Source organism: Brachyhypopomus gauderio, chromosome 4 (assembly GCF_052324685.1).
Source record: "Brachyhypopomus gauderio isolate BG-103 chromosome 4, BGAUD_0.2, whole genome shotgun sequence".
NCBI lineage: Eukaryota > Metazoa > Chordata > Actinopteri > Gymnotiformes > Hypopomidae > Brachyhypopomus > Brachyhypopomus gauderio.
The window spans coordinates 24,124,883-24,149,350 of record NC_135214.1 but is presented as its reverse complement, the minus strand read 5'-3'; the positions used below and the strand labels follow the sequence as shown (position 1 = coordinate 24,149,350).

At 39.5% G+C, this 24,468-nt stretch overlaps 1 protein-coding gene across 2 annotated transcripts; it reads right to left on the bottom strand.

The window, feature by feature from the left end:
* Positions 1-4,258: 4,258 nt before the first annotated feature.
* Positions 4,259-24,117, bottom strand: LOC143512635 (rhamnose-binding lectin-like). 2 transcript variants are annotated; one of them, XM_077003205.1, is made up of 15 exons: positions 23,996-24,117; positions 18,246-18,281; positions 15,628-15,672; positions 15,196-15,331; positions 14,437-14,546; positions 12,891-12,935; positions 12,466-12,601; positions 11,700-11,809; positions 9,000-9,044; positions 8,576-8,711; positions 7,816-7,925; positions 6,266-6,310; positions 5,842-5,977; positions 5,258-5,367; positions 4,259-4,663 (listed from the first exon to the last, which is right to left on the bottom strand). In XM_077003205.1, coding segments are annotated over exons 1-15 (1,233 nt in total). In that variant the 5' UTR covers positions 24,027-24,117; the 3' UTR covers positions 4,259-4,661. The 2 variants fall into 2 exon arrangements, with proteins under 2 accessions (XP_076859320.1, XP_076859319.1); XM_077003204.1 differs by lacking the exon at positions 23,996-24,117 and adding an exon at positions 18,664-18,762.
* Positions 24,118-24,468: the final 351 nt, after the last annotated feature.

The following is a 24,468-nucleotide window of genomic DNA, read 5'->3' as shown; positions in this document are numbered from 1 at the left end:
TCAACCATATACTACAAACTCTTTGTGACAATAAATTTGTCAACAAATCTGGAGTGCGACAGGGTAGACCGAGAGTAGCAATAATCCTAGGGGTGTCACATCGTTAAATTCTACGAGGGACTACATTCCCCAGAATTTTCTGTCCACAAATAAATCACTACTCCCACGCTCATCATCACTGGAATATTGAGTACACCTGCTACCTCCAGTATTTAACCTTTCAGCTACCCTTTCCTCTTGTGAAATATAAACTGGTTCTGTATATTCCTAATGATTCAGTGCCTGCTTCTGGTTGCAACCTCCCTGCAGTCCCTGGTCATATTTTCTATAAATGAGTGAGTCATAGAACTCCAGATCTTTATTTGTTCAGTTCAACACATTACGTGCATACACTTCTTCTCTAACTCCATTCTGTCACGGTGAGGCGGCCCCCTACCGGCCGCCTCTGTCCACAGCGGCTGTTGTTGTTGTTGTTTGGTGACGTCATGTGCGTCCCTCAGGTGGGCGGAGCCCGTGATCCGTCTCACCTGAGGGTCGTTTGATTGCCTATATATGTCTTGTCTTTGTACCAGTTGACCGCTGGTCATTATATCCTTAATTTGGAGATGCACGGGTTTTAGGTTTGCACACTTTCTATTAAACCATCCTTTTTCCCTGAGACTTGGCATGATCGCTTCCTTTTCGTTGCTCACCCCCCCGTCACACATTCTCCCTTGCAGTTACACAAGGCCACCCCCTGCTGCCTCTATGCAGATTTACTAAACAATACTACAAATAATAACAGATTATTCCACATGTCCCCTTTCAAATAAAAACACTTGCTTTCTTCAATCTAGTAACAAAAGATGTGATAGAACACATTCCCCTGTTTCAGCAGTAATACCATATATATGTTATTATTAATGTTTTGCTCTTATTTCTCATTGATTTCTTTATAAATCCAATCTTTGTGGCCTCACCACAACCCATATTTGTTCTGAGTCCCATAGGGCGCAAAGGCATTTCCTCAATCTCTTACCTACATTCTAAGGATGTAGGTGAATGTGCACCAGGCTCCTGAGGGAGCAAAAGTCAAAGTCCAAAGTCAAATGTATTTATATTGCGCTTTTCACAACACATGTTGTCACAAAGCAACTTTACAATCGTATGGGTCCAGATCCCTAATGAGCAAGCCAAAGGTGACAGTGGCAAGGAAAAACTTCCTATGATGGTGGGGATTAGGAAGAAACCTCGGGAGGACCAAGACTCAAAAGGGAACCCATCCTCCATTGGGCAGCCCGTTAGCACAAGTCCATATATTAGGGGTGGGACTTTAACACATTAATTTCGATTAATTAATTACAGGGAAAATAATGAACAAAAAAAATTAACGCATTAAGACACTTTTGCACCGTGGAATGTTTCTCAGTGCGCGAGTTCCAGACATACAGATTATATGGACGCACAATAAGATCATGATGGAGATGACTGAAGAGGCTACGCTGGTGGATGGGGAATTTATAAAATAAGAAACTTCCAGATGGAAGTACAAACAAAAATAGTGTTATTTGCACTTTATGTAGGAAGGAGTTCGTTTATCACAGGAGCACTTCCACCCTTCGTTACCACCTCAACGCAAAACAGGTTGGTGCTAGCGCGCAGGTCAGTAATGATAACTTAGCTGCTAAATGTATTCCTAGTACGAGCAGTGTCGCCAGTCAACACTCGACCACATGTCGGGGTTCAAATTAAGAAACAAAATGTCAAAGTCCACGTCAGACAAAGCGCTGCAAATTGCGTCAGCTGATTCAAGTTACGAACTGCCATGCAGAAAGACAATGTCAAAGAAAATCCAGCAGCTGTATGATGAGGAAAGGGAAGTAAAACAGGTTATTGTGAAGAGCGCCACAAATGTGGCTCTGACTGGGGATCACTGGACCTCTGTTAGCAACAAGAATTATCTTGGTGTGACAGCTCATATTATAGATGATGAATGGAAGATCCAGTCATTTGAGCATGCAGAAGACCACTTCTAGGCACTATGGAGATGCCTGTGGCAGAGGCCTGGGAAATTAAAGAAAAAGTCTACCATCTAAAATGGTATTAAAAAACATCTTCTGATTAACTTCAATTTTTTTTATTCTTCTAATAATCTGAGCAAAACTCCCAAAATTAAACAACATTTTTGGTCAGAATTTCCAGTGTTCTGAAAAGTTTTCTGCACTCATCTATTGGTCTGTGTAGTAGTGTGACGGGCAGTGTGAGCAACAAAAAAAAGGAAGCAATCACGCCAAGTCTCAGGGAAAGAGGATGGTTTAATAGAAAGTGCGCAAACCAAATACCTGTGACATAGATCCAGATTAAGGAAATAATACCCAGCAGTCAACTGGTACAAAGACAAGACGTATATAGACGAACAAACGACCCTCAGGTGAGACGGATCACGGGTCCCGCCCACCTGAAGGACGAACATCACGTGACCAAAAACAGGACATTTGCCGCTGTAAACGGGGCGACCGGCAGGGGCCCCCCCACAACGTGACAGACCCCCCCACCAAGCGCCGCACTCCCCTCCGGATGTGCGGCTTACAGCGGCAGCACACAAAACACAACAAAGGGGTGGGAGGGCGGGGACAAGACAGGGACCCGTTCCCTGCCGTCCTGAGCTGAAACACAAAACACATAAAAGCTCCTCGTCACAGGAGGTGGCACGGGACCTCAAATGGGCCCCTCCCCACACACAGTGAAGAGGGGTGCAAGAGAGGAATTACATAAAACAAAGCACGCTACACTCTAGGACAAAACGAACACGCAAAGACAGAACACAAACAAACGGACAGGACCCACCGACGCGCCCACTCCAGCTCTCTCTCTCACCGTTTTCACCACGGGATCCGTAGATCTTTGGAGAGAGAGAGCTATGCGCGAGCGGCTGGCGCGCCACGCCCACAGCGACGCGTCTCTCTGACTCGCAGTCGCTCACCCCCGTCACCGCGGGATATCGGGTGAGCGAGGCGAAAGGAGCAGAGAGATTTGCGTCTCACGCGTTCTAGCGCGCAGCACGCATCGGTGGACCCGTCTACATACACACACACAAACACCACCAGCGAAACACACACACCACGGCACACTCACACACAGAGGCGGTCTTTGCATAGAGGCGTTGCTAGGCAATTGCCTTGGGCCCCTCCCACTGTAGGGCCCCCTTGTCTAGCTAAAGCCAGGTTCACACTACATGACTTTTCAGTCGTCAGGTTTTTGCGCCGTTCGCACTACACGACTGGTTGTGCTGTAATCGCGAGTCTTTCAGTTGTTGTGGCTTTCACACTACATAACTGATCGGTGACGCAGGCTCACGAATTACACGACTGGGGAATCGCCGACTCATCTGGCTGCCGTCCAAAAACACGAGACCACGAAAACGAAACACTCGCGAGAACCAGCAACACCACGTAGAAGAAAAAAAAACAATGTATATGTACTCCACATTTTCGTTATTATTATTTTTTTTACCGTTTAACCACTCCATAGTCCCAAATTTCCAGAATTATTTCATCTCTCCGTTGCAGTGAACATAGATATAGTCAATCGCACTATTTCTCCAGTGCTGTCACAATAACTTAAACACAGTGTTGTAGTAAAGTTGTATGAAGCTAGACGCTGCTGTTGACTCACAGTCGCCGACTGCTAGATATTAAACATGCTAGATATCTGCCGGTCGTCTGCGATGAGTTGGCGACCACTCGGCGACGGCTCGGCGAGCGTCTTTTAGCAGTTCACACTACACGACTGAGCGAGCGCCGAGTGATCCCCGATTTGCCTCCGACCACAGTTTCTATCGGCGATCTACAAAAACAGTCGGCGACTGAAAAACCAGCCTAAAATTGTGTAGTGTGAACCTGAACTTATTTCTCGCATATTAATGTTGATGGGCCCCCTAGCTAAATTCGCCTTGAGCCCCCAAATTGCTAAGTCCACCACTGCTCACACACTCGCTCACACACAAAATAAGAAACATTTATCATTCCCATCACTTCTTTGTTTATGCATCGCTTTAATTACTTGTTGTCATAGTAACCAGTGTTGGCCAGAAGAGGATGGCTTCCCCACTGAGTTTTGCTCTTAGGGAGTTTTTCCTTGCCACCGTCACCCTTGGTTTGTTCACTGAGGTCTTGGATACAGACACTTGAAATGCTGCTTTGTGACAACTGTTGTAAAGAGTGTTAGATAAAAATTTTTTTTTTTTCATTGGACAAAGCAAGAGGCAGACACAATGGAGTAATGCTGTGCTCTTTAATAATATGCATCTTCACTTTCCAAAGGCCCAGGAAATCCCAGAGAACAGAATTATAAGCAGAAAAACACCCCAATGTTGCACCCCCCCCCCCAAAAAATAAAAAAACAACAAACTTGCTCTCGGTAAATTATCCTAGCAAATAAATGTTAAAGAGGGTTCTAGTCATGTAGTGCCAGGTGAACCTCTAATATATTCATTAGCACTTGGGAACATGTAGGTATAATACAGCCCTGAAGTCTAAAAGTACAATCAATGCAATGATTTCATTTAGTGTGCAGCGTGCCTCTGTAGGATTGGATGATGCAGGGTTACATATTTTAACTTGATCTGAATCCTTTGCAGATAAAAGAGGACACCAAGGAAGAAGATGGAATTCATTGGGTTATTCTGTAAGAAAAAGAAGAGCAGTCAATAGCAATAGAGTAAGACTATATTAAGTTCTTAAACAATATCCTTACTGCACTAAGTGCCTAAAATGTCATTAATACTGTGTAAACTGTGCCTAAGTAAGCAGTAACAACTAGGAAGAAAGCATATTGATGAAAGATAAAATATATACAGTAAGAGTCAAAAGTTTGGAAACACTTTCTCATTCAGTTGCTTTTCTTTATATTTAGTATTTTCTGTTAAAAAACAGAAAACAGTATTTCAATATTGAATACATCAAAACTGAAGGAACACTTATGGAATTATGTAGTAAACAAAAAAGTTTAAAAGTTTTGTCAGTCAGACAGATGACCAAAACCAGAGGAGGCAACCAGAACCCAAGGGGCAGGTGAAGGGGTCAACAATGATGAGTCCAAGAACTACAGAGCCAAATATCAGTCCAACAAAACAGACAAGCCAGATGACTCAGCTCTGAATGAACTGACAATAACCAGGCAGCAAAATGGGTCGATAACCACAGAGACAACCCCCACCGTGCTGATAAGTTGAGAGCAGTGAATTGTATGAATGGGTGATGGCAACAGAGAAACTCACAGTGAACCACGCAGGAATACTTAATGCTCAGGTACTTGTAGGTGCCATAGCAGGGGTCAGAGAAGACAGAGATAGTGGCAGGTACCACACACCTGCTCTTGCCTCCACACCTGTGGATGTAGAAATGTGTGTAAATATGAGAAAAACCTGAATGAGGATCTGCATGTTGGATGGTTGATATTCTCCTTGATCTTTGTTCTTCTCTCAGGTGTACTTGTGAGGATAGTGAGTAAATTATGGGACAAGGAACAGGTGTTCGGAATGATGATGACAAACAAAAACACATCACATAAACACAGGCGCATGTGGACAAAGACAAATGTTAACACAAACACAGACACATCTGAGAGAGGGTTACCGTGACAGGACTGCACTGATAATCATCGATTAGAAATTGGACTAAATTGTTTTGAAATGTGTGTTGCTTTTATGCAGATTTTCTATTAAATAAGATTTGTATTTTCCAGAATGTGTAGACTGTTTTGACATTCTAGTGTATGACAATTTTTTACTTCATTGGCCATGTATGGATTAATATAAAATTAGTATAAACATTGTTTTGACATTTGACTAATTGTACTCACCTGTTTGTAACTTCAAACATTGTCTTGGATCCATAACAGTTGGTATTAGTGGTTTGGTTGCTGGGTCGTCCAGCAGAACAGGTGGTGGAATCAGTTCTGCCATAGTTAGCACGGAGGATATTTAAAACACCCGCCTCTACAATTGAAGGAATTTAGCATAACAAAACAGGTTACTATGTCTACAAACTAACTAGCAAAGATCAAGACTACATTGAAAGAATCCTGTGTATGTTTGGAAACTATCATCACTCAAGTTTCTTAAAGAGGTAATAATAATAATACGAAAACAACATTTAAACACAGTTATCTACAGAAAGTTGAATGCATAGAGGAATAATAAAACATATTACATTCTATGATCTCAAGAATATATCTGTCAAAAATTATTTAAGAATACAACATGTTAAAAGGAAGCTGTACAAACCACACGTCAGCACGGCATTATTACCCTCACAGGTCACACTGGTGTCTGCAGGGCACAGAAATCACAGCAGAAGTCAGCACAGCAGAAGGGGAAACACAGCAAAAGTACCAGGGCCAAAAAATACACCTGAATTTAAACCTGAACCTGAATTTTGACCCGAACCTGAATTTTAACTTGACATTTTGGATACCTGACCGAATTTCACAGGCTTTATATTTTAAGAAATAATGATTTCAGGTTCAGGTTCTGGTGACAATGAAAAAGCTCCATAGATATTTGACAGATGGTCAGTTTAACTGGATGATCCAGATTGAGAGTCGTCAGCCACACAGAAGACCACAACCAGAGAGGAGGGAACCAGAACCCAAGGGGCAGGTGAAGGGGTCAACAATGATGAGTCCAAGAACTACAGAGCCAAATATCAGTCCAACAAAACAGACAAGCCAGATGATTCAGCTCTGAATGAACCAACAAGAACCAGATAGCAAAATGGGTTGATAACCACAGAAACAAACAGGAATAATGCTCAGTATGCATGTAGTGCTTATGGCAGTACATCACAAAGCAGGAATCAGAACAAACTGAATTAGAGGAGAGAAATGAGGGACAAGCAAAATGAGTCAATAATCAGGAGAGGAAAATCTGGAAAGGGTGCAACTATTGGAGGATCTTGATTGAGTGATGGATGCTGGAAAATGTACTACAAGCTGAGGACATGACAAACAAGCCAGAATGGTTTAATACTTTAGATTTCTCTTTCTTCAAAGTAGTCACATTTTGCTTTGAAGACATCTCTGCACACTCTTGGCCTAGAGGTGCTGAGCACTTGGTTGTTTTACCTTCACTCTGTGGTCCAATACATCCCAAAATGTCTCAATTGGGTTTAGGTCAGATGATTGTAGATGCTAAATCATCCAGCAAAGCACTCCATCACTCTCATTTAACACTGTATTGTTTACTACGTAATACCATGTGTATTACTTTATTGTTTTTTAATGTCTATATATCACATATGACAACAAGTTGTAAAAAGTGATATATGAATAATTGACTTGACTGTCTATGGCAACCCATATAGCTCAAGTACAGTGCACATACATTATGCATTTCAAATTTGCATGTATTGGTTTAAACAATCAGGTATTGGTAATCAACTTTAGCAGGTTGTCTGAGATGCATTTTAGGGAGATGTTATACAGTAGTTCATGAACACTGGCTGTCTTTGCCTCATCTGTTCACTAAGTCACTAAGAATTTAAATATACACAAAAATTACTGAGTTATTCCTTTCCACTCTAGACAGGGCCTGATCATTGTCATATTCTCCCATGTGCATATGAAACTGCAAAGCACTTCTGCAAGGTATGGGTAGCTTTGTATTTTCATGATATATGCCAATCAAATTTCAGTCTAGCTAATCAAAGAGGCATTTAACTGCAAATTGTAAATGCATATGGTTTAAATTTTAGTGTAAATGAGATCTAAGTCACTGTGCTGATAAGTTGAGAACAGTGAATTGTATGAATGGGTGATGACAACAGGGAAACTCACAGTGAACCACGCAGGAATACGTAATGCTCAGGTACTTGTAGGTCCCGAAACAGGGGTCTGAGAAGACAGAGTTTGTGACAGGTACCACACAGCTGCTCTTGCCTTCACACCTGTAGAAGGAGAAAAGTGTGTAAATATAATGAGAAAAACCTGAATGTGGATCTGCATGTTGGATGGTTGATATTCTCCTTGATCTTTGTTCTTCTCTCAGGTGTATTTGTGAGGATAGTGAGTGAAGGTGAGATGACGGGACGAGAGCAGGTTTATGGCGGACGTTAATTAGGCACAATACGGTTATCACACTTAAACAACGTAACGGAATGTGACTCATAACAAGAAGTGACAGAGACACTAGACAAGACGCACAGTAACAAGAACATAAACAAGACACAAGTGTAACAATTCACATTACGGGACAAGGAACAGGTGTTTGGAATGGTGATGACATACAAAAACACACATCACATAAACACAGGCGCATGTGGACAAAGACAAACGTAAACACAAACACAGACACATCTGAGAGAGGGTTACCGTGACAGGACCGCACTGATAATCATCGATTAAAAACTGGACTAAAATGTTTCGAAATGTGTGCCTCTTTTATGCAGATTTTCTATGAAATAAGATTTGTATTTTCCAGAATTTGTAGACTATTTTGACATTCTAGTGTATGACTATTTTTTACTTCATTGGCCTTGTATGAATTAATATAAAATTTGCATAAACATTGTTTTGACATTTGACTAATTGTACTCACCTGTTTGTAACTTCAAACCCTATGTTGGTTCCATAACAGTCGGTTTTAGTGGTTTGGTTGCTGGGTCGTCCAGCAGAACAGGTGGTGTTATCCGTTCGGCCATAGTTAGTGCTGAGGATATTTAAAACACCCGCCTCTACAATTGAAGGAATTTAGCATAACAAAACAGGTTACTATGTTGACAAACCAACTAGCAAAGATCAAGACTACATTGAAAGAATCCTGTGTATGTTTGGAAACTATCATCACTCAAGTTTCTTAAAGAGGTAATAATAATAATACGAAAACAACATTTAAACACAGCTATCTACAGAAAGTTGAATGCATAGAGGAATAATAAAGCTTATTACATTCTACGATCTCAAGAATATATCTGTCAAAAATGATTTAAGAATACAACATTTTAAAAGGAAGCTGTACAAACCACATGTCAGCTCAGCATCATTACCCTCACAGGTAACACTGGTGTCTGCGGGACACAGAAATCACAGCAGAAGTCAGCACAGCAGAAGGGGAAACAACAACAACCTGGAGCAAAACAATACACCTGAATTCAAACCTGAACCTGAATTTCGATCCGTACCTGAATTTTAACTTGACATTTTGGAAACCTGACTGAATTTCACAGGATTTATATTTTAAGAAATAATTATTTCAGGTTCAGGTTCTGGTGACAATGAAAAAGCTCTAAATATATTTGACAGATGGTCAGTTTAACTGGATGATCCAGATTGAGAGTCGTCAGCCACACAGATGACCACAACCAGAGAGGAGGGAACCAGAACCCAAGGGGCAGGTGAAGGGGTCAACAATGATGAGTCCAAGAACTACAGAGCCAAATATCAGTCCAACAAAACAGACAAGCCAGATGATTCAGCTCTGAATGAACCAACAAGAACCAGATAGCAAAATGGGTTGATAACCACAGAAACAAACAGGAATAATGCTCAGTATGCATGTAGTGCTTATGGCAGTACATCACAAAGCAGGAATCAGAACAAACTGAATTAGAGGAGAGAAATGAGGGACAAGCAAAATGAGTCAATAATCAGGAGAGGAAAATCTGGAAAGGGTGCAACTATTGGAGGAGCTTGATTGAGTGATGGATGCTGGAAAATGTACTACAAGCTGAGGACATGACAAACAAGCCAGAATGGTTTAATACTTTAGATTTCTCTTTCTTCAAAGTAGTCACATTTTGCTTTGATGACATCTCTGCACACTCTTGGCCTAGAGGTGCTGAGCACTTGGTTGTTTTACCTTCACTCTGTGGTCCAACTCATCCCAAAATGTCTCAATTGGGTTTAGGTCAGATGATTGTATATGCTAAATCATCCAGCAAAGCACTCCATCACTCTCATTTAACACTGTATTGTTTACTACGTAATACCATATGTAGGGGAGACCCGGTATGGTTGTAACACTTTTTGCTTCAGCACCTGTAACTCACTGAATTTTTTAGCTAGACTTCTCAAACTTTTATACAAAGTACAAACATTTGTTTACTACAAATGACACCAATTCAAACTTAAATTGAAATATCACAGCCCTCGTGAGTTGATGTCAAATACAAGGTGTTCCCTTGTTACAACCTACCCCACTAGCAGGGTAGGTTGTAACACATGCTGGGGTAAGTTGTAACAATTAGACAAAAGAAGCAAAAACAGAGGCCACACCATGCAAAATGCTTCAAAAATATATATTTAAAATAAAATAACAATCCAGATTAATGTGTCTCTCTATGTGACTGACCGTAACTCATATCCACTTTCTGATTCACTCAGAAGTGTGTGGGTGTGTAAATTAGTGTACTAGAACAAACTTATTTAACAATATGTATGCTTAATGAACACTAATACAATGTACCTGTGTAAAGAACATGTAGGTCAAATAATAAACAACGTCTGTGTGTGTGTGTGTGTGTGTGTGTGTGTGTGTGTGTGTGTGTGTGTGTGTGTGTATATGTGTGTGTGTTACATGGCAGATACCATGTGCCTTTGCAACTGATCTGACTGACTTGCCCTTCTTTGAGACCTCATCAGATGCTTCTTTTAAAAGCATTTGCAGGCACACCTCTACCTCTGTCAGTCTTTCTTTAAAATTATTAAAAATCATGAAAGTTTTCTTACTTGTATGTAAGGCGATGGTTGTAACACTTTTTAAAGCTGTGTTACAATCCACCCCACCCCTGTCAGCCATTGTTTATCTAGCTGTATTAGCAAGGTGATTTGAAATTAACAGGGGAAAAATGCATCACAATTTACCCGTGAAACTAAAGTTTAATGTAATATAATTCATATGGTTTTATCTGCAATAATATAAGTACTAAAAAAATATAGTCTTGATTCAGAATTTTACTTTCTCACCTCAAAATCAGTTTTTTCTCTATGGAATCTGCATGTGCCTGTTTACAGCCTCGATATTCACCATGTGTGATCAGGGAGGAATTGGGAAAATACTGGAATGATCATATGACTCCTATCTTATCCGTGATTGGTGGAACTGATGGTGTTACAACTCTCCTCATGTTACAACCATACCCGGTCACCCCTATTACTTCATTGTTTTGATGTCTATATATCACATATAACAACAGGTTGTAAAAAGTGATATATGAATAATTGACTTGACTGTCTATGGCAACCCATATAGCTCAAGTACAGTGCACATACATTATGCATTTAAAATTTGTTTGGATTGGTTTAAATAATCAGGTATTGGTAATCCACTTTAGCAGGTTGTCTGAGATGCATTTTAGGCAGATGTTATACAGTAGTTCATGGACACTGGCTGTCTTTGCCTCATCTGTTCACTAAGTCACTTAGAATTTTAATATACACAAAAAATACTGAGTTATTCCTTTCCACTCTAGACAGGGCCTGATCATTGTCATATTCTCCCATGTGCATATGAAACTGCAACGCACCTCAGCAAGGTATGGATAGCTTTGTATTTTCATGATATATGCCAAGCAGATTTCAGTCTGTCTAATCAGAGATGCATTTAATTGCAAATTGCAAACGCATGTGGTTTAAAATTTAGTGTAAATGAGATCTAAGTCACGGTGCTGAAAAGTTGAGAACAGTGAATTGTATGAATGGGTGATGACAACAGAAAAACTCACGTTGAACCACGCAGGAATACTTAATGCTCAGGTACTTGTAGGTCCCGAAACAGGGGTCTGAGAAGACAGTGTTTGTGGCAGGTACCACACAACTGCTCTTGCCTTCACACCTGTAGAAGGAGAAAAGTGTGTAAATATAATGAGAAAAACCTGAATGTGGATCTGCATGTTGGATGGTTGATATTCTCCTTGATCTTTGTTCTTCTCTCAGGTGTATTTGTGAGGATAGTGAATGAAGGCGGGATGGCGGGATGACGGGACAAGAGCAGGTTTATGGCAGACGTTAATTAGGCACAATACGGTTATCACACTTAAACAACGTAACGGAATGTGACTCATAACAAGAAGTGACAGACACTAGGCAAGACGCACAGTAACAAGAACATAAACAAGACACAAGTGTAACAATTCACATTACGGGACAAGGAACAGGTGTTTGGAATGATGATGACAAACAAACACACGTCACATAAACACAGGGGCATGTGGACAAAGACAAACGTAAACACAAACACAGACACATCTGAGAGAGGGTTACCGTGACAGGACCGCACTGATAATCATCGATTAAAAACTGGACTAAAATGTTTTGAAATGTGTGCCTCTCTTTTATGCAAATTTTCTATGAAATAAGATTTGTATATTCCAGAATTTGCAGACTGTTTTGACATTCTAGTGTATGACTATTTTTTACTTCATTGGCCCTGTATGGATTAATATAAAATTTGCATAAACATTGTTTTGACATTTGACTAATTGTACTCACCTGTTTGTAACTTCAAACAATATGTTGGTACCATAACAGTCGGTTTTAGTGGTTTGGCTGATGGGTCGTCCAGCAGAACAGGTGGTGTTATCCGTTCGGCCATAGTTAGCGCTGAGGATATTTAAAACACCCGCCTCTACAATTGAAGGAATTTAGCATAACAAAACAGCTTACTATGTCTACAAACCAACTAGCAAAGATCAAGACTACATTGAAAGAATCCTGTGTATGTTTGGAAACTATCATCACTCAAGTTTCTTAAAGAGGTAATAATAATAATATGAAAATAACATTTTATCACAAAGTGATCTACAGAAAGTTGAATGCATAGAGGAATAATAAACTTATTACATTCTATGATCTCAAGAATATATCTGTCAAAAATGATTTAAGAATACAACATTTTAAAAGGAAGCTGTACAAACCACATGTCAGCTCAGCATCATTACCCTCACAGGTAACACTGGTGTCTGCAGGACACAGAAATCACAGCAGAAGTCAGCACAGCAGAAGGGGAAACAGCAAAAGTACCAGGGGCAAAAAATACACCTGAATTTAAACCTGAACCTGAATTTTGACCCGAACCTGAATTTTAACTTGACATTTTGGAAACCTGACTGAATTTCACAGGCTTTATATTTTAAGAAATAATTATTTCAGGTTCAGGTTCTGGTGACAATGAAAAAGCTCCATAGATATTTGACAGATGGTCAGATTAACTGGATGATCCAGATTGAGAGTCGTCAGCCACACAGATGACCACAACCAGAGAGGAGTGAACCAGAACCCAAGGGGCAGGTGAAGGGGTCAACAATGATGAGTCCAAGAACTACAGAGCCAAATATCAGTCCAACAAAACAGACAAGCCAGATGATTCAGCTCTGAATGAACCAACAAGAACCAGGTAGCAAAATGGGTTGATAACCACAGAAACAAACAGGAATAATGCTCAGTATGAATGTAGTGCTTATGGCAGTACATCACAAAGCAGGAATGAGAACAAACAGAATTAGAGGAGAGAAATGAGGGACAAGCAAAATGAGTCAATAATCAGGAGAGGAAAATCTGGAAAGGGTGCAACTATTGGAGGAGCTTGATTGAGTGATGGATGTTGGAAAATGTACTACAAGCTGAGGACATGACAAACAAGCCAGAATGGTTTAATACTTTAGATTTCTCTTTCTTCAAAATACTCACATTTTGCTTTGAAGACATCTCTGCACACTCTTGGCCTAGAGATGCTGAGCACTTGGTTGTTTTACCTTCACTCTGTGGTCCAACTCATCCCAAAATGTCTCAATTGGGTTTAGGTCAGATGATTGTAGATGCTAAATCATCCAGCAAAGCACTCCATCACTCTCATTTAACACTGTATTGTTTACTATATAATACCATATGTATTAATTCACTGTTTTGATGTCTATATATCACATATGACAACAAGTTGTAAGAAGTGATATATGAAAAATTGACTTGACTGTCTATGGCAACCCATATAGCTCAAGTACAGTGCACATACATTATGCATTTCAAATTTGCATGTATTGGTTTAAACAATCAGGTATTGGTAATCCACTTTAGCAGGTTGTCTGAGATGCATTTTAGGCAGATGTTATACAGTAGTTCATGAACACTGGCTGTCTTTGCCTCATCTGTTCACTAAGTCACTTAGAATTTTAATATACACAAAAAATACTGAGTTATTCCTTTCCCCTCTAGACAGGGCCTGATCATTGTCATATTCTTCCATGTGCATATGAAACTGCAAAGCACTTCTGCAAGGTATGGGTAGCTTTGTATTTTCATGATATATGCCAATCAAATTTCAGTCTAGCTAATCAGAGAGGCATTTAACTGCAAATTGTAAATGCATGTGGTTTAAATTTTAGTGTAAATGAGATCTAAGTCACTGTGCTGATAAGTTGAGAACAGTGAATTGTATGAATGGGTGATGACAACAGGGAAACTCACAGTGAACCACGCAGGAATACTTAATGCTCAGGTACTTGTAGGTCCCGAAACAGGGGTCTGAGAAGACAGAGTTTGTGACAGGTACCACACAGCTGCTCTTGCCTTCACACCTGTGGAAGGAGAAAAGTGTGTAAATATAATGAGAAAAACCTGAATGAGGATCTGCATGTTGGATGGTTGATATTCTCCGTGATCTTTGTTCTTCTCTCAGGTGTATTTGTGAGGATAGTGAGTGAAGGTGAGATGGCGGGACGAGAGCAGGTTTATGGTGGACGTTAATTAGGCACAATACGGTTATCACACTTAAACAACGTAACGGAATGTGACTCATAACAAGAAGTGACAGAGACACTAGACAAGACGCACAGTAACAAGAACATAAACAAGACACAAGTGCAACAATTCACATTACAGGACAAGGAACAGGTGTTCGGAATGATGATGATGATAAACAAACACACGTCACATAAACACAGGGGCATGTGGACAAAGACAAACATAAACACAAACACAGACACATCTGAGAGAGGGTTATCGTGACAGGACCGCACTGATAATCATCGATTAAAAACTGGACTAAAATGTTTAGAAATGTGTGCCAATTTTGTGCAGATTTTCTATTAAATAAGATCTGTATTTTCCAGAATTTGTAGACTGTTTTGACATTTTATTTTATGACTTTTTTACTTCATTGGCCCTTTATAAATTAATATAAAATTAGTATAAACATTGTTTTGACATTTGACTAATTGTACTCACCTGTTTGTAACTTCAAACAATGGGTTGGTTCCATAACAGTCGGTTTTAGTGGTTTGGTTGCTGGGTCGTCCAGCAGAACAGGTGGTGTTATCCGTTCGGCCATAGTTAGCGCTGAGGATATTTAAAACACCCGCCTCTACAATTGAAGGAATTTAGCATAACAAAACAGGTTACTATGTCTACAAACCAACTAGCAAAGATCAAGACTACATTGAAAGAATCCTGGATATGATTGGAAACTATCATCACTCAAGTTTCAAGAGGAAATAATAATAATAATATGAAAATAACATTTTAACACAAAGTGATCTACAGAAAGTTGAAAGTTGAATGCAAGCAGGAATAATAAAGCTTTTTACATTCTATAATCTCTAGAATATATCTGTTAAAAATGATTAGGAATACAACATGTTAAAAGGAAGCTGTACAAACCACATATCAGCTCAGCATCATTACCCTCACAGGTAACACTGGTGTCTGCGGGACACAGAAATCACAGCTGAAGTCAGCACAGCAGAAGGGGAAACAACAACAACCTGGAGCAAAACAATACACCTGAATTCAAACCTGAACCTGAATTTCGACCCGAACCTAAATTTTAACTTGACATTTTGGAAACCTGACTGAATTTCACAGACTTTATGGTTTAAGAAACAATGGTTTCATGATCAGGTTCTGGTAACAATGAAAAAGCTCCATAGATATTTGACAGATGGTCAGTTTAACTGGATGATCTGTGGTCCAACTCATCCCAAACTGTCTCAATTGGGTTTAGGTCAGATGATTGATGCTAAATCATCCAGCACAGCACTCCATCACTCTCATTTAGCAGGTTGTAAAAAGTGATTTATGAATAATTGACTTGACTACATATGTCAACCCATATAGCTCAAGTACAGTGCGCATACATAATGCATTTAAGATTTATGAATTGGTTTAAACCAGGGATGGGCAACACGGCCCTCGACCTCACTCAGTGCGGCCCGCAAATATATTAATAATAATTTATTAATTAAAAGAAAAAAACGATAGAGCAGGACTTTTTTGTTCTTGTCACGTAGGGCTACGCCCCCCTCTCCCGTGTCGGTGTTGTTCCTTGCCCGGTTATCCCGCCCTGCGTGTCTGTTGTCCTGGTTTCCCTCTGTCTGACACGCACGTGTCGTCATTGTGTTCAGTTGTGTCTAGTTTAGTCCGGTGTACTTGTATCTCTGTGTTTCGCCCGTTGTCGGTTATTTGTGGTTTGTTCGGTTTTGTGGATTATCTGTCATCGCTGTTCTGGTATTTTTTCCGTCTCCGTTGTGTTTCTCCGTTGTGAATGGCTCTCCTGTTACGACTCCTGCCTGTCCTGGTGACCACTTGGACGGCTCTCCCGTTTTGACCCTTGCCTGTACAAACGTTCTTCTCAGCGTTTGTGTCCGCCTCCTCACTCCGCAGCGCGCTACGCGTTACAGTTCTTTGATATGAAGGAGTTCAAATTCCTTTTTGCACTTTTTTATTAAGCAAATGTTTTGTCTTTGTTGCTTATTAAGGACATGTTAATGCATTTATATGCAGAAAATAGATATATGTTGGTGCAATAAACATACAGATCTGAATTCATTTAAAATGTGCACTGAAAAAAATAAAGCATTGGCTCAATGTAATAAAATTGAATTAATCAATCACAAAAATTTACATTTAGTCATGAATTTAGTTTTTTTGATTGAGTCAATGAAAAAAAAATCGTGTGATTGATTAATTCAATTTTATTACATTGAGCCAATGCTTTATTTTTTTCAGTGTGTTCTTATTGAGAATAATTTGAAGTGCGTGGTCATGTGGCCCTCCAATAATAGTGCTGAAAAAATTTTGGCCCTCTTTGTCATGGAAGTTGCCCATCCCTGCTCTAGTTTCACCCTCATTGTAGTTTTCTCTTGGTCACGCCCTCTGCCGTAACTCACCCACTGAAGTCACTTGCTGTTGCTGGTTTTATTTAGTTGGGTTATATTACCTTTGTGTTGAATCCTTCGACGTAAGTCTACCTGTCTGTTTACCATGTCCTTGTTCCGCTTTTTCCTATAGTTAAATTAGGTTAGTTAAATAACTGTCTGGTTGTTGGTATTGTGTTTGCTACTTTTTCTTAGTTGTTGGTTTGCGTTTGCCTGTAATCATCTGCCCCTCGCAACCCTCTGCTTGCTAGTTGAATTGGGTTAATGTATTCAGTGCGTTTTGTATCCGTAGCCTTTCATTTCAATTGGTGCATAATTTTGGTTTATTTCTGTCTTGACGCTTGTTTGTTTCGTTAGGGTCAATTAGTTATCGTTGCCTTTCTTTTGTGTAAATTTCGTTGCCTGCTCAGATTTTCTAATATCCTGGTTTCTGTAGTATTCGTGCATGGTTTTTTCTCATTTGTTTTGTTTTACGTTAAGTCATGGGTCGGCACGGTTAGCCTCTAGGACGCTCCAAGTCATGAAATTACTCATATATAGTTATATATATATGTTATATAGGAGTTGTCCTTCGTGAATATGCCTCGTCGTGCCCGAGTCATACGGGTCAGCGCGGTTAACCTCCAGGAGGATCTGAGTGTTTCTGATAATAAATTAAGCTCTCTCCAGTATTTGCATCTATCTCAAAGTTATAAAGCGTTACACAGGTTGTCTAAGATGCATATTAGGCAGATGTTATATAGTAGTTCATTGTTGTTTTCGCCTCACCTGTTCACCAAGTTCACGGACCGTTTGCACAGCTAGTTGCTCGCTGTGTGCGGGGGGCTTTAGTATTAAAAGTGACGGCTCGTCAGGGCGGCGTACTGCCCACCTCTCGCCTCACAGTTACATTAATAGTTAGAACTTTTAAGATGATCTGAACCCTTCCATGACAGTTTCTGTTTAGTTTTTTAAGCAGTAGTAATATACAACATGCACAGTCTACTCTGAGAAATGCATTGATGCAAATAAAGTATACAATGAAAAACAGTAATTGATGAAACAAACGGAGATTAAAGTAATAAATAAGTTCCCTGAAAATGTTGTCTGGAGTTGATGGTACATTGGTGAATAATATTTTACCTGCATAAACGAGCAAGCCAGGAGCTATCATCAGCACTGACAAAAGAGAAAGAGACATAAACAGGCAGTCCTTAAACCTTTACAAATCAGTCCTTAAACCTCTACAAATCAGTCCTTAAACCTCTACAAATCAGTCTGTAAACCTCTACAAATCATTCTGTAAACCTCTGCAATAGCCTAAACTGAATGTAAATCAGTTTAGGAAAGAAATTGTCCTTTGGTAGCATTTATTGCAAGTCAGTGTTCTGCTTAGACTAATATGATTATTTCATACTTAAAAGAGTCCAATGTTGTTTGCTGAAAGATGATCTTCACTAAAATGTTCAAATAAATTTTCTACACCTTGGTTTTGATTACCGTTTCCCTTGTTGAGATGAAAGAGATAAGGCTGAGCTTCAAAAACATGGATAGAACTTACAAGTGAGTAGAGTGAGCTTCAGGACGAACATTGTTCTGGTCTGGTGGTGTCAGAGAAGCAGGTGAAGTGTTGAATCCACTGGAGCTGCTCAGTATTTATATGCTGTAATCAGGAAGCATTTCTCCAAAAGGGAAAATCCCCAGGAGATATATGAAGATTGTTCTGCCATTGTGTTCTGTTCTATGAATTTGATCTAAGGGAATATAAGTGAATGTACACATACCAAATGTAACCCCCCCCCCAGTAAATTAATTAATTAATTAAAGAATCTAGAGCGTTGACTAACTTTTGTGTTTTCATGTTATCAATTTTCATTTTCTTTATGAAGTTTTGTTCTTCCGTTACTTGCTTTGAAAAGTGCTGGGAACAAGAATAGAGACCAGGGTGCTATTTGTGGAAAATTATATTTTAATGGCATTACATTTTAGTAGTATTAAATTACTAATCAATTGCATTACTAATCAATTGCTTTGCATTAAAATTCCTCAGAGATAACAAAGTTACTGAGCATATTATGGGACATGCAGAGATGGGGTTATAGAAAAACAGGAACTCAAAAAGTAGCATCTGTGAGCTGGAGGATACCCTGTATCAGAGAGGAAGAGGAAACTCTGAAAAGGTCAGGGCGAGTTTCCTCGGTGCAGAATGACAGACAGGCAGTATTTTTAGAGAAATAGGCAGACAGTTTTTCAGACAGAGGGCGATTCCTTCGCAGAGCAGAAAGGGTGGGGGGCCATTCTCAGATCAACTATAAAGAAGAGGTGAAAGTAGCTTGTTCTTCATACCTACACACAAATCCACACGAATACCACAGAGTAGAGTAGTTTATGCTTTTGTTGCGTACTCTCCAGAGATCTCTGTATTTTAACTTGGTTTTTTATAAAAGGTTAAAAGACATAAGACAGGTACTGGTTATTATTTTCTTTTGTATCAACGACCACACTGCGCAGGAGAAGACTAGAGTGCAACATATGTCATGAAACAAGCTTTCGAAAGTGACAATTATTTGAGTGAGCCTCGCTTGAGTTAACCAAACAGTTCACTTCCGTCTAGTTCCGTCCCACAAACAAAATCCAGATGCAACCTCTTCCCGCTAATTCAAGCCAGGCTTTTGTAATCGGCAGTCATGAGTGGATTGAAGAGAACGTGGCAGCAGGTCAAGGTGAAATATAAAAATATACTCCAGAATGGTAAGTGCAGCTCCAGTTGATTAGTCTAATGTGCAGAAAAATGTAAAACACCATATTAAATAAATTAAATAACTGTATAAAATATTTTAGCAACCAGAAAGAAAATTGCTACTGCTGCTACTGCTGGTGGGCCTCACTCCTGCAGAAGACCTTGCTTTAGAGCAAAACAGCAGACGCGCCATCATTGTGGGAATTCTGGGCTGGTGGTGTCAGAGATGCAGGTGAATCTCCAAGTGTTGAATCCACTCAGTATTTATATTCTGTAATCAGGAAGCATTTCTCCAAAAGGGAAAATCCCCTGGAGATTAATGGAGATCATTCTGTGTTAATGGAGATCATCATTGTGTTCTGTTCTATGAATTTGATCTCAACTCAACTCAACTCAAGCTTTATTTATAGAGCACATTTCAAAACAACCGAGGTTGACCAAAGTGCTGTATAGGATGAAAAGCTGCATTAGGAATAAAAGTAAATCCGATAATGTCACAGTTCCAAACAATTATAATCAATAAACAAAACCAGTGCAATGACATAGAAAATATAATAAATAAAAATACAAATAAATAAAGCATATTAGAAAAAATAAAATATAAAACAAATCAGAGTTATCAGCAAAGAGTCCACTTAACTATAATTAAAAGCCACGGAGAATAAATGTGTTTTTAAAGATTAAAAAATCTCAAGAGAACCTGCAGATCGAATGTGCCCGGGCAGTTTATTCCAGAGTCTAGGGGCAGCTGCTGCAAAGGCTCTGTCACCTTTGGTTTTGAGTTTTGTTAGGGGGGGGCAGTAGGCGCTGCTTTGATGATCTAAGGGTGTATAAGTGAATGTAAACATCATTGTGAGAATTAAAGGTGGATCATCTGATCCTGTCTGTCCACATGATACACAACCTTGTGTTAAAGGTAGGTTCAGTTGTTTCTCAAAATTTACATGTTTGTTCTTACAGGCTACATTGTAGTATTATTGTATACTTGATGATTAAAATATTACAGTGGTGGGGGGTGTGCTGACTCTTTTGCCTCCTGCATTTGACAATGATGTAATTACCATAAACCAGCCTAGTTCTTATAGCTGAACCCTGAGGACCGTTAACATTTACGTGTCTAATTTGTTGTTAGCAGGGGGAGATTGCCGGACCATCCAGGATGGTACAGGAGGATGAGGACACAGTGTCTGCCTGTTCAGAAAGGCCAGCTGTAAGGAGTGTGTGTCTGAGTATCTGTCTTTAATGTGTTGTGTGATCTCATAATTTGTGTATAAAGGAAATGGAAGAACAGAGAGAAGACCTTCAGGCCTCCACGTCCAGAGTTCACACCTCTGCAAGAGAACAAGTGAGTAGTAGTTATGCAGTTCAACATGAATAAATACTTCTCAATCTTGACAATACTTCTGTCTTGAAGGAATCTGAGATTCAGGAGATCTATAAGAGGTACTTGCTCCAAGAAATAGAATGTAAAAAAGCAGATATGCAATACAAAAGCTCAAAAACAGAAGTTGGAGCTTGAAGTAATGAAAATGGAGAAAGATATGAGTCGTCCCATTTTAATATGCTTGAACAGAAGTTTCTTCTGTCCACAGGCTCATCAAGACAATCAATAAACATTTCTTTCAAAAAAGTGTTTTGTGTTAAGAATATAGTGTGTTAATGAATAAATGCATACAAAATATTGCATTAACCAAAGTAAGTGTTAACATACATATCCCTCACAGCTCTACCATGTGATATATCTATCTATCCATGTGATATATAATATAAGATGGGGTTTGCTTGTCCAAAACTAGATCTATGACCCCCAATAAAACTTTATTGCCCCACCCCCTCATCCGCCACTTTATTGCCACAGGTACATCCTGAGAGAGCGGCCCTAATTTTAATTAGTTTAGATATTTATGAGGAGCTCCTAAAACATTTACCCCTCCATTGTCTTTTGAAGCTGTGTGTGTGTGTGTGTGTGTGTGTGTGTGTGTGTGTGTGTGTGTGTGTGTGTGTGTGTGTGTGTGTGTGTGTGTGTGTGTGTGTGTGTGTGAATGAGTGAATTGTTAATCTCCGGTGAATATACAGACGAACAAATAAGGACAGCAACAACAGACTCACAACAAACTTATAACAGTGTTGCCAACTCTCACGCATTGAGCCTGAGAAACACGCATTTGGCTGTCTTCACATGCTCTCACACCATACATCCAATTTCTCATGCTGAAAAAAAAATCTAGTTTATTTATCTCCGATCTACATCTATGATTAAATGAGTTACTAGTTCGCTCTGGCGCCAACCACTGGCGATCGGTCGCTTTAGGCGCAGCATAGAGGAAACGTTTGACACACGCCCGCCCTCCGCCCCCAAATCAAATCTCACTCCTAGTGATTTTGAAAAGTTGCCAACCCTGCCTATAATAATATAAAATACGTTTAAATTAAAAGGTTTAAAGCGTGCTCGTGTATTTAGGGGGCAATGGAGTAGAGAGCCAAATGAAGTCCACTTTTGGGGGAAAAGATCCCCCCCATCACAATGCTGGCTACGGGCCTGGCTAGGTTTTTTTGCACAATAGGCCTATATACAGTATACATATGTATGAATTTGTTACACATAAAGGACTTTGCTAAGATTTTTATTTAGTTCTTTTTACTGGCGTAACTAAATGTATTACATGCCACACCCCCAACATCAACCCCCCCCCCAATACTGGCACTTTGAATGTTCAACTTCACATTGTTTCTAAACAGAACCAATCGGGAAGTGCATGAAAACACATGAAAGTGCATGAACATCAGATGAAGTGTTCCTGGCTGTGATTACTGCAATGTGTGGTACTAACTGAAAAGAAGGCACTGTAGTGTGAATACAGACTTACTGTGGCAGTCTAACTGGTGGTTTTCTACTCTGTTTAGACTTTGAAATGAAATGAATCATATTTGTCAATTGTGCATTTACACCCCAATTGAAATTTGTCCTCTGCATTTACCCATCTGTGCAGTCAGAACACACACACACACACACACACTAGTGATTACTAGGGGGCTGTGGGGCACACATGCCCAGAGCGGTGGGCAGCCCTAGCCCGGCGCCCGGGGAGCAGTTGGGGTTAGTTGCCTTGCTCAAAAGCACCTCAGTCATGGCCTCAGGCCTGGGAATCAAACCCACGACCCTCCGGTCACAAGACCAGTTCCCTACCACAAGACCATGATTGCCCATGACTATTGTAAATAGAAGTAAAGCAATTTTGGCAGGCCTAGAAAAATTAAAGAAAACATCTTTTAAAAAATTCACTTTGGGTATATAAAACATCATTTTTACATTTACTGGTAGATGGATCGGTGTGACTCAGCTAGTTTGCTCAGCTAGTTGCTCGCTGTGTGCAGGGGGCTTTATTAAAAGTGACGGCTCATCAGGGCGTACTGTCCACCTCTCGCCTCACAGTTACATTAATAGTTTTACTTTTAAGATAATCTGAACCCTTCCATGACAGTTTTTGTTTAGTTTTTTAAGCAGTAGTAATATACAATATGCACATACGTGCACTCTACTCTGAAAAATTCATTGATGCAAATAAAGTATACAATGAAAAACAGTAATTGAAGAAACAAACGGAGATGAAAGTAATAAATAATTGCCCTGAAAATGTTGTCTGGAGTTGATGGTACATTGGTGAATAATATTTTTACCTGCATAAACGAGCAAGCTTAAGTTTTATACTTCTTCCCATTCCTTTTCAAATATGTAAAATTGTTTTGTTATCTGTTTTATCATTTGTTTTGTTTTTAGTTTTCCATATTTGAAATAAACATTGAAATTGAAATTGAAAGTCAGGAGCCATCATCAGCACTGACAAAAGAGAAATAGACATGAACAGGCAGTCCTGAAACCTCTACAAATCAGTCTGTAAACCTCTGCAATAGCCTAAACTGAATGTAAATCAGTTTAGGAAAGAAATTTTCCTTTGGTAGCATTTATTGCAAGTCAGTGTTTTGCTTGGACTAATATAAACATTTCATACATAAGGAGTCCAGCGTTGTTTGCTGAAAGATGATCTTCACTAAAATGTTCAAATAAATTTTCTACAGCTTGTTTTTGATTACCGTTTCCCTTGTTGAGATGAAAGAGATAAGGCTGAGCTTCAAAAACATGGATAGAACTTACAAGTGAGTAGAGTGAGCTTCAGGACGAACATTGTTCTGGGCTGGTGGTGTCGGTGGTGTCAGAGATGCAAGTGAATCTCCAATTGTTGAATCCACTGGAGCTGCTCAGTATTTATATGCTGTAATCATAATCAGGAAGCATTTCTCCAAATGGGAAAATCCCCTGGAGATATATGAATATAGTTCTGCCATTGTGTTCTTTTCTGTGAATTTGATCTAAGGGAGTATAAGTGAATGTACACATACCAAAAAAAAAAAAATGAAATAATAAATAAATAGATAAAAGAATCTAGAACGTTGACTAACTTTTGTGTTTTCATGTTATCAATTTTCTTTTTCACCTCTTTATGAAGTTTTGTTCTTCCATCCAAGTTACTTGCTTTGTGGAAAATTATATTTTAACGGCATTACATTTTACTAGCATTATTTTACTAGTATTACATTACTAATCAATTGCATTACTAATCAATTGCT